The sequence below is a fragment of the Pararge aegeria genome, chromosome 4 (genome assembly GCF_905163445.1).
Source record: "Pararge aegeria chromosome 4, ilParAegt1.1, whole genome shotgun sequence".
Lineage (NCBI taxonomy): Eukaryota > Metazoa > Arthropoda > Insecta > Lepidoptera > Nymphalidae > Pararge > Pararge aegeria.
Genome location: NC_053183.1, coordinates 9,906,956 through 9,918,764, shown reverse-complemented (window position 1 = coordinate 9,918,764; position 11,809 = coordinate 9,906,956). Strand labels below are relative to the sequence as shown.

The following is an 11,809-nucleotide window of genomic DNA, read 5'->3' as shown; positions in this document are numbered from 1 at the left end:
TCCTTACCCACTAGTCTATCACCGCTTAAATACATTATTGGATATTAAATATAAATATAGTATAATATCTAATGGCCCTTATCTCTAGCTATATATTTTTTTATACTATTATACGGCATATTTTTTTACGACCGGCCGCTTGTCATCGTATATCACTGGGAATAAACAACATATTGTGGTGCATGATGAGACTATGAACTATGTACAGTCCATAACTGCACAAGGTTTTGTCCCAACTAACTGAAAGCAGCACTACAGACCAAACGGCTGAACTCAGAAATTAAAAAAACGCGCCCTAGAGTTACTAAGAATGGTTTAAATACCGTACTAAGGGTTTTAACAGGGAAAGTAAGTTTTTATGCCATTTTTCAAGTTATATTTATGAAACTTAAAAATATAAATAAAACTGAACTTTTATTTAACAATCAAGAAGCGCGTTCAGTTCATTAGACTCTTTTTAAAAATTCCTATTCCTATAATATTGTAAACACTACGTACCTACTAAGTATATACACTTTGGTATTTTGTATTTAAGTTTGCCTTGTGAAGAAAATGTCTTAATCTCACGGGAAGTAGCTTCCTTAGTGATATCTAAGTATATATATAAAAATGTTATATTGGTTTGTGTACGCTTCAAAAACTCAAAAAGTTCTGCACCGATCGAGCTGAAATTTTAGCATGATATATAATGCGCATCAAGGATTGTTTTTATATATTTTTTGCATCAGTATCGCGAGTCTTTATATCTAAGCAGCAGTGGAAAAACAAAAAATATTGTATATCCACAAATATTGCAAAATTAAACTAATATGTAATATTCTTTGCTTTGTTTCTCATTTCTCAACGTTTCCATAAAAATGTGCCACAGCGAAGCGTGGCAGGGTACAACCAGTCACTTATATATTGCGTACTAAACTAAAATTTTTCTCGATCTCTCGATTTTCTTTAAATCATAAAAGCCCCTAGGGACTCCAGTGCAACATTATCGAACAACAAAAAAAATAAGGGAGGGATCTGCTGCGGTCCCATTTGCGCAAGCGTGGTCTAAGCCTCAGCTGATCGTATTCCATCCACTGACTCACGTGAGATCGCATTCCAATTTTTATGATTTCGTGATTGTGTAGTGTATTGTAGGTTTCTATTCTAAATATTTTTTACATAAAATTGTGTGAGGTTGTCTAAAATATCGAGGTATTGTTAAATATTAATTGTTATTAGAAATGAAAGCCGCTGCTATGTCTGTCTGGATTTTCATCAACCTTCTATGTTTTGGTATGTGTGGTTATTTGTACTTGATATGGTCACAGTACTGGATGAGCATAGAAAAACAAAGACTGTTTAGTAAGACACACGACCCTCCCCCAAAGAGTATCGCTGGTATAAGTTTCCAAGATGGTACGAAAAATTTTCATTCTGTTATAAATATTTCGGTATTAAAATTTGATAATGCGCGTAAAAGTAGAAGATCGGTGGTCGCATTCAAAACAGGTCAACTGATGCAGTGGAATAATAAATCCTCCGGCTCGCAAGCTCGCCCGTCAAATAATATCGTTGTTAAAAGTCATGGTATACCGAGATTTCCGAATATCCACAAACCAATATTGGAGTTTGATAGCGAGAAATATCTATGTAGCGATTACACAACACAGGAATGTAAATCAAAATCGAATGAGTTCAAAGAGATGCTATTGAAAGAATTTCATCGAGTTTTGATGAGTGAAAGCAAAGTGTTTACGTCAGGACTAGACTCTCAAAATTCTTACGATGTCAAATATGAAAGGGGAGCGCTGAAGCACGAAAGTAGGGAAGACGTATTGTGTGCACTAGGAAGGGTGTTTGTACGGACTATCACTGCACGGGATGAGCCTTTTGCAAGTTTAGGATACAAAATTCCAAAACGACCGCTGCAAGAAGGTCGTCTGTTTAACAATTGTGCCGTAGTAACCAGTGCCGGTGCTCTACTTGGATCTCGTCTAGGAGAATTTATAGGTATGGACATTTATTTCAATTGAAAAACCTATGTTAGCGATATTTTTATAACACCTACGTTACAACTTACAAGCTTTACAAATCCACGTGTAGTAAACCTATCACGTTTTTTGGTCAAATTAAGTTAACATGACGCTTTGTCAATATATGCACTCGATACTGACGTGCATATCAGTGCATGTTATTGTGAGTGAGCTTTATTTAAAAATGTGTAATATGTATTTGTAACGTATGTTGTTAGTGCCATTAATAAATAAATAAAGCACGTACACAAAGTCGTCCTAGTAAACAAACTGAAAACGAACTTACGAGTAAGTATTTAATCAGTCAAGAATATTGTTATATGACTGTCCGGAAATTCTTCTCCTCAGCTCAGTCATAAAATTTGACGAACTCAGTGTCCTTGAATTTAGATACATGCTTGACTTGTAAATAAGAAGAACTGAGATGGATTTCTGGTTTAGTTTAAATAATGCCAGATTCTGGATCTGATTGAGTAACCACTAGTTAGGACTGCAGCTTCACTATCTGGGGCCGAGTTCGAATCCCAGCACGCACTTCTAACTTTTCTAAGTTATGTGCGTTTTAAGCAATTAAAGTATCACGTGTTTCAACGATGAAGAAAAACATCGATAGGAAACCTGCATGGAGAGTTCTGTGTATTTTGGCAACTAAAAATGGGGAAAAAAAACATAAATAGTACAACAACCATGTAGCATTTGATTTTTTACTTTGATCCGCGGTTTAGTTTGTACTAACGTACAACATCGTACTCTTGTTTTGTTGTCATTGTTAGATTCTGTGCTAGCTTTACGGTGCAGGGTATTCGGCACAAGAAGACCATTGAATGGACGGAACCAAACAAAGTTTATGCTTCCAAACATTAAATTGAAAATTCTATAACTTTAAGTACCTACAGATTCTATATAACCTATAACATAAGGCCGTAGAAGATGGGACATTGGTGGGACAATACCATGGCATCGCTAAAGAGTGGTAAGGCGTCAGACATTTTCTCTGTAGTACAAAAAAATTATACATGGGCTAAAGCTGACTCTGGTTTGATTATTCTAAAAATGTTAGTACAATCGCAGGTGATCGACCGGTATTGTCAAGCTATCGCATCGGATCTTCGCTTTGAATAGGTACGCATTGTCATGCGCAGGCGACACTCTTCGGCGAACGGCCCAAACCAAATGCGAATTACATGAATTGTTGTACACAGGGCTTCACTTATTACTCACAGCTACAAATCACGGTAGACAACTAGATACCTTTATACTTCCCCGCCTATTTATTGTACCTACAATAAATTGCGGTTACACACGGCGTACTTACACCATGAATCAACCGATGATAAGTGAAATATTTTTTCACAATCAATTCACTATAGGTAATATGCAACAACCAGAAATCTGTTCAGTGTTATTGTCAAAATGGATTAACAATCGTAAACGGTGATCCTAGAGCTGGCAGTTACCTTAGCCAAAGTATTAGATTTGTTAGGTATTCAAAGGCGCAATGCAATCGCTGCGGTGGTTTCGAAGACTATTAATTAATAATTTGAATAATTGATAATAACCTATGATATTATAATTTATATTTATAAAGAATATCACACTGATCCTCTTAATACAACATCTCCACACGTTTCGTATATACCTAACATCAAGACGAAAATCTTTGCAATAGTGCGTCAAATATAATGTTAACGCTATTGTGCGTTGCAAAGTCAACATCTCATGATTGGGGTTGCTATTTATACTCTGAACAAAATGAAAGAAGTTGAAATGCGTGAATTCTATTCGTTTCATTGCAATTTCTGAGAAAGGGTATAATATATTTATCATAACATAACGCTATAATTCTTACGAGACGAACAACTAGCGGGCAATGCAACACGGTGGGTCGCACAATAAAAGTTTGTATTGGATCAATTTAATTATCAGAAGTTGTACTCGGACGTCTTTTAATAAATCTTAAAAATGAGCTTGCATATATAAATTCTAAAAGAAATTGATAAATTTATGTGAAAATCTAGCACAACGTATCTAGTAGGTACCTACTTGGTATACGGAGGTATGTCAGATAGTGATCATACCATGTAAATGTTTTATTATGCGTTGATGAGTAGATTTATTCATGACTGTCGCAATCTTAGCTCGCCGATTAGCTAAATGCTGTCTTCTGCTCCAACGCGACGCCGGCGCCTAGGTATATTCCCATAAGTAGCCCGTAAGTAAGAATTGTTGGAATATTGGGATGTTTTTTTACTTTATGTGGTAGTACTAGTACGTCTAACTTTAGTCCAATATCTTTACCACCCACTCAGTGAAATCTTTGAAAAACATATTAAATCCGTTACTTATTCAACTTTTATTAATGAAAACAATTTATTGTACTCGAAGCAATTTGGTTTAACACGGGTTCGCTCAATAACCGACGCAGTTGGTGAGTTAATACATAACATCACGAGACGCACTTGGTGTAATTTGTCGAAAGAAAATTACACATCTATGGAATTCTAGGCATACCTCTAGATTGAATGATTTCCTATCTAAACGATAGAGTCCAATAAGTTGACGGAAAGCGGTCCAAAGGATCATTTGTGAAAATAGGTGTCCCTCAGGTGTCTATATTAGGACCTTTTTGTTCCTTATTTACAGGAATGACAATTACGGGATAGTATTGTGTGTTAAACTAATCTTGATGATGTAAACAAATGCCTCGCTAATCGGTTTTAAGCTAAAAATTTAGCTATTACCGGAAAAAAACAGTGTATTAAAATCACGTCACGGAATGTTACAAGTAAAAACCATTGTTCAACTTAATAATGAGGAATTTAACCTGATGGATACGAAAATCTTTCTAAGAATAACGTTAGATGCTAAACTTCAATAGGGCCCACCTATAAATAATTTATCGATGGGCAGTGCTCTGCAGCACACGCGGTTAAATAGATCAAAAAATTAAGTAAATAAATGTAAATATCAGAAGTAATAATAAACTTGTAGGCCAGTTTAATAGGCTATATTAAACATAAATATTATCGAAAAATCTTATGATCATGTTAAGGATTACATGAATGATACAAAAGCCTGTTAATTTTTCTAACTTCATAGCTAAATTTTAATTTGACGGTGAGATGGTGATAACAAAAAAGTAAAAGAAGAGACCACAACAAACTTATTCGGGGATAAGTTTGTTGTGGTCTCTTCTTAGACCAGGGCGCGTTTGAAACCCTCCTAGATTAAGTTTTAAGTTATCAAATGTAGTTAACACCATCTAGTCCAATCAATGGTAATAATATATGTATGAAAGCTTCATAGCTGCCTGTGATAGGATTGCCTACTGATGCTAATGATAAACCATGAGTAAACCGTTTTGGAGTTTTTAAGAAATTTTCATGAAATTGTGTACTTCTGTTAAATCCAGGATTAAAGGGACAAGCAATATAAAAATAATCAATCATCTAACTTATTTAATATTAAACCAACTTATCCTTGTTTATTTAGATTTTTTGTACATTGTGTTTTAACATAATATTATTTTTGTTTCCCGAGGGCCTTTCCCACTTTCGTAATTTCCTCATTCAATTCCAGTGAACTTATTTTGCAAATGGGTACCAACTAAACAAGTGTAGGTACTGCACATTTGACATTATGCAGCAAAAAATCGTGGGACATGATTCACCATAAGGCAAATTATGTAAAGTCTAAGTCATTCGTCCATCAAGTACCTATTTTGGAACTTTATCATTTTCGAGAGTTACGATAGAGTTCAATAAAATTTATATTTATAATAAAACTGTAACTCAAAGATTTCTGTACATTTAATATATTTTGGAAATTTTGACCGGGAGATAATTTTTAATCAATACTGAGTACAAAACCGATTTTGATTTAATTTTTGTCTGTCTGTCTGTCCAGGCATCACGTGAAAATTAAGTGAACTAATTGTAATAATAATTTTGTATAGTTATAGCTGATATTTCGGGTCAACATATAAGATACTTTTTATTCCGATAAACAATATGTTTCCTCCAGGAATTGGGATGAAAAACTTTATCAATTTTACTTCATAGCTCCGTTAAATTTGAACCAATTTTAATAATTCTTTTTTTATTTGAAAGACAGCCATTCATGAGGCATTTAGGACAACGATCGAATGCATCCCATCCGACTAATCATCCGACTAATATTATAAATGCGAAAGTTTGTGGATAGATGGATGGATGGATGGATATTTGTTACGCTATAACGCCACAACGACTGAACTGATTAGGCTGAAATTTGGCAGAAACATACAATATAGTCTGTCTTTTCGTCCCGAAAAAGCAAACAGCTTCTACAGGATAGCATAGCTATTTTTTCCGCATTTGTCTCCGCGCAACGGAGTTTTAGATTGACGTAGACGTGGTTTTTTGGATACACATAGTTGTAATAGGTTGAACGCGCTAATCTCAGAAAAAATTACGATTTTATTTTTGGATTGGTAGTTTCAATTAAGGCTATATAACATCACGCTACTACCAATGCTACTATCATTAATTAGGCATGTTGCAAAAACTGCAAAAAATATCCTTTGTGAGAGATTTCGATAAACGGTTAACGTTACGCCAAACGACAGAAGTGTTTAGTAAGTATATCGAAATTGTCGGAATTGTTCCTTTAAAGTTATAAAAAACAGTCCGCGACAACATACGACCATTTTTCGAAGTCGACTCATTCGCTAACGAAGTCGCACGGGTCCGCTAGTAGATAATAAAAGACTTCGTGGTTGTGTCTAAAACGCGACTTAAAATGCTAAGTGGTGCTCCTTTTTGATATTTTTAGCAATCTTATAATTGCTTGTATAAAATTAAACATAACCAAATTGGAGTACTGGAGATTTTCTTAATTTGATATCATCTGCATACCCTGTGCATACCCTTTATGCACGCCACTAATATATATCTATATTACTTTTATTGTATACTGTGGCGATTACTCCGCCTATTATGAACCGATTTTGATGATTTTTTTTTAGATAATTTCAAATTTAGCCGAAAAGTTTTTTGCCGAAAAATATCGACTTTATAGTAGGAATATAAAGCAACAAATAAATATAAGCAACCAATAAATAATCGGTGCCAAGTATATATGTAGAAAATTATTGGTACTTTCCTGCCACAACATGACGGTACCGAAGTATATGATCTTTGCCTAGTAAAAATCTACACTTTACCTACTTGGCCCCGATTTATTTACTAGTTGTGATCCGTGTAGGAGAAGTTGCAAGCAGTTACTAGTTAAATCATAATTATTGTTTTTTTCTTAGAATCGTACCTACGTACCTATCTATGAACATAGAAGTGCAACGTACGAACAATAGGTTCAGCAAACGTGTCAATGCTCGGAACTGCACCACATGCATTATTTAATAGTTTATGTTATTATTAATACTATGTATCTATTGATTGAATAAATTTAAATTGCCCCTGCAATTTTAAGGTAACTAGGATTTCAAGAAAACTTTTAATGTGTCATTATAATTATGGCAAGGAAACTTTATCAAATATGGTGATGGCAGTAAATGTTTTGTTGAGGATTCGGCGAACCGCCAAGCGATCCAGCGCGGCGTTCTGGTACGATGCCGCGTAGAAATTGATTTTAGTTTCTTATCTTATCAGAATCTAACTATAAATGATGCACGGATTTCTAATCTTACTGTTCTACATAGATCGTTTTATTTTATGGTAAACGTAAACTCACCTACCGCTGTAGTTTATGAAATTGTATTATAGGTTTCATTAGCTTTCGGTAAGAATATAAAACACTCTTCGAAAAAGTCTCAGTTATAAAGGATCACCTAATACCTAACCTTGTTTTTAGAAATCAGTTCAGATATAGGTAGTTTTTAGTCAAGCGTGTCTTGTCTCCGATTAAAACAAACAATTATCTATGTATTAAGATGTCTTCTAAGAGCATGTAATCTACAACAAAAAAAGTGAACGTTTTATTTAATAGCACATAATCGGTCCGATAAGGTAATTATCAAGTATTTATTGCAAATCGGTTTGTTTATTTCCATTGTCCCTACTGGGTCCCTATTTTGTTTTTTTTGTTTATTTGTTACGTGATTACCTGCTCCACCTATTACTATAAACCGATTTTGATATATTTTATAAACATAATTTAAGTCTATTAAAAACATCAAAATGATTTCATATATAATATGGGTTTTAGTATATCATAGAAGATCGGAGGATTATTTTCCAAGTTGTGACTAACCTGCTTCTCTATTACCTTGAATTTGAAGCCTTTTTTTTTACAGATTCACATGATATGGTGTTGAGGTTTAACAACGCACCGACTGTAAACTTTACAGACGATGTTGGGTCTAAAACAACTTTTCGTGTATTAAATTCACAGGTAAGAAATCATATCTAATACGTAACGGTAAACATATGAACGGCACAAGGCTAGAATAATGTACGTATGCCCAATCTTGAGATTTATATCGATAAAGTGAAATTTTGGAACTAATAACATTTTAAACTAAACAACTCGCTACTATAATTTCATAAGCATTTAGTTCTGTGGCTAAAAAACTGTTTTTATTAATCAAAACAATAGATTAGATAGATTTGTGCCCTTCATATAAGTAAACCGCACGCCAACTTGAAGCAAAAAATCGGAACAGTGGGGCGTTTAAAGGCTAAGCACTGGCTGCGCTAAACCCATCTGGATATAAATAGTTTTAGGTAAAATATTATGTACTTATTATCAATTTTCAGGTTGCAACAAAACCGGAGTTTAACTTTTTAGGAGATTCCCTTTACAAGAATATTTCAATACTGATATGGGATCCAGCAAATTATTCGTCCACTTTAGAAGAATGGTATCACCACCCCGATTTTCCAGTATTTTCTGCCTATAAAAGGTTATTTTATTTTTTGTTTTTTGCTTTAATGCTTATTCTTTTATTTATCTCTCATTCAACTAAGCGGACGTAAATGTGTTTTTATAGAGTACTTGAACGGCGTGGTACTGCAGATGTCCATCTTCTTAATCCTCATGTACTGTGGGATTTGTGGGAAGTCCTTCAAGATTCCTCAGCTTATAGGTTGAGGAGAAATCCACCATCTTCTGGATTTATTGGTATAAGTATGACCTTAACTAATTATTATTTACTTTGCAAAACATAACACCGCTTTTTGTACATTATTGTACCATATTCGTTGATCTAGTAGCAAGCTTTTTCAACTATAGATCATTACTTCCTGCGTTGGTTCGGCAAGAAATATTAGATATTGTAATTTTCAGATTTATTTACCTGACAAGTCCTAATATAAATCCTTCATATCTTGATACCTGCTTGGAGTTGATGGGAATTTGGCGCGAATCACTTCTATACTTACTACAGAACTATTGGTCCCATATTTTATTGCACTTCAGTTAACACTCTCACCTAATGGCAATTGCTGGTGCAGTCTCAGAAGGAACGCAAATAGATTGGTGGCACGTCTTTCAGAAATCTCGCATCAAAAAAAACTAGTTCTGATTTTTGTTAGTGATATAACATGTGATTAAAAATAAAAATCCTTAAAGCGCGCAAAGCAGCGTCTAGATTCTAAGCTCTAAATACCTTTCCTGTGAGAGTTAATACGTATGGCCTGTGGTCAGCATTGGGACAAAAATAAGCTGAGGGAAATAATACAAGAGGTATAATAAATGAATGCATGCCTACAGGATAATAAATCCTTTTAACCATAAATCAACTGTATTAATAATCTTCCTTGTAAATCCAGGGTTATGGTTCGCGTTACACCGCTGTACACGAGTTCGTGTATTTGAGTACGTGCCTTCAGTGCGCGCTACGCGAAGGTGTCATTACCATGCAAAGGGCGATGATGTTGGCTGCACTCTCGGTGCATGGCACCCCCTTGCACAGGAAAAGGCACTTGCACACCGAATGAGTGACAACTCTGACCTCGATGTCTTTCAGCGAGGCTTTATTGATATACCAGGTCTAAGAACATTACACTGTTAACTATGAACGTACCTTCGTGGTGCAAATTCTGTTGTACCTACGCTAATCTCTGCACTAAACTAAATAAACAAGACTAAAAATAGTGCTATATCCTTTTCGGTATAAAACAATGTGAAGAGTACTTTTTCAAATATTCAAATTCAAAAATTCTTTACGCCAACACATGTCTTATAAAGCATTCATACTTGTATAAACAACGTGTCCAGGAATAACGAAATACTGTTGAAGGGTGCATAAGTATATTTCATTAGGAATCACGCTGTAAACATTTTAAATAGAAAGAAGCATATTTATTTTTACATACAAATTAATTCCAAAACATTCTCAGTGTTTACTTATGATCATAATAGGCCGACACGCGCATAGTACCTACGCTACGCAAAGCGTACCTACCTAATAAAGTGACAGGAGTCACTTGATTTTACTTTTGCATGTGACGTTAGGTCTGTATTTAATTTCTTTCAGTAAAAACTATGGCAATGGTTTCCTCTAAAACTATAAGCGTTCCGGTTTCAGAGAATATAAGTCTCAGAGACAGTAAATAATGTAGGTACCTCTGAAGTATTATTTCGGTTTTCATTTACACGTTGTATATGTGTATAGTCAAAGTCGACCAATCCGTACGGGGCCGGCGTGGTGGACTACGGCCTCAATCCCTTCATTGTCATTGTGGCAGGAGACCCGTGCTCTGTAGTAGGCAGGTAATAGGTTGATATACTCAAGATGATGATGTCTGATGTCTCCATTATTGCGAGGTGATGATGATAACCACATTTTTTAACTAGAAGGGTACCGAATGAAGCCGACAACAAACGTAGCCGGGTTTTTTTTGTTAACACCATCCCTCAGTTATTTAGTTTATTACCTATGAAGCAATTTATACCCAAGCTTTTTTTAGGAGGCCCGTCAAATTAGAGATTAGGGTACAGCAGAATTGACACGCTCATGAGGTACCTACTGTTAGCGAAAGTGTTAAGTGCTAACGACAGTTAGCACTTCACTGATGAGGTGTGAAGCTTTATTGATATATGCTTTTAAATATTAACTTCTGTTCTAAAAATATGTTGACACAGTTTGCTGCAATTTGCAAGTGTAACGCGTAAGTTTCGCCTGTGTTAGACTGAAAAACGCCTAATATTATTTAGCAAAACTTCACTCATAAAGAGTTATTTGATACAAAAGACTTTATTTGTATGTATAAGGCTTATACGATTGACTTAATATAGCGCTAGATAATGTTATTACCTAATATTTAATTTTTGCATAACCGTCCTCGTACTTCAGTCCAAATAATGTCGTCTATTTCCTATTCAATAAAATACAGTTCGCTCGTCCAATGATTGTGAATTCAACCTGATGGATTATGCTAAAGAATTTTTTATTGATCATGCTACCCCGACAGAAATGCAAAAAGAATATACTCGTAACACATAATAATACGTAACAATAAGTAAATGTAGTACGCTTTGTAAAAACTTTATTTATTTCTATACTCATTGTTAGAATATGTAAACATTTGTTAAAACGCTTAGATTTGCTATATCTATATAATATTATTTAGGTGTTAGATATTAAATACATTTATTAAGAGTAGATAGTACATATTATATTGTGAACCGCAGTTATGTAGACTAAGATTACATTTCCTCCCAAATATACTTCAATGAACGTGCTAAGAAAAACTAGAAAGCTATATTGTTACCAAAATAGCTGTTTTCCTTTCCATCAAGGCTGCAACTATCTATCTGGAAAATGGTGCTCAACATATCATCTTTTGTACACAAAT

The 11,809-nt window shown here is 34.5% G+C and overlaps 1 protein-coding gene across 1 annotated transcript; it reads left to right on the top strand.

The window, feature by feature from the left end:
• The first annotated feature begins 1,220 nt into the window (after nt 1-1,220).
• Nucleotides 1,221-10,232, top strand: LOC120623230 (beta-galactoside alpha-2,6-sialyltransferase 2). The gene is made up of 5 exons (XM_039889146.1): nt 1,221-1,989; nt 8,305-8,402; nt 8,768-8,913; nt 9,001-9,137; nt 9,782-10,232. The coding sequence occupies exons 1-5, from the start codon at nt 1,221-1,223 to the stop codon at nt 10,021-10,023; spliced, it is 1,392 nt and encodes a 463-aa protein (XP_039745080.1). The 3' UTR covers nt 10,024-10,232.
• Nucleotides 10,233-11,809: the final 1,577 nt, after the last annotated feature.

Bases quoted from the DNA above. Each gene is read 5' to 3' on its own strand.
- LOC120623230 (XM_039889146.1), top strand. From the start codon at position 1,221: ATGAAAGCCGCTGCTATGTCTGTCTGGATTTTCATCAACCTTCTATGT. The intron at 1,990-8,304 runs GTATGGACATTT...TTTTTTTTACAG, and splicing joins TCGTCTAGGAGAATTTATAG to ATTCACATGATATGGTGTTG. The intron at 8,403-8,767 runs GTAAGAAATCAT...ATCAATTTTCAG, and splicing joins TTCGTGTATTAAATTCACAG to GTTGCAACAAAACCGGAGTT.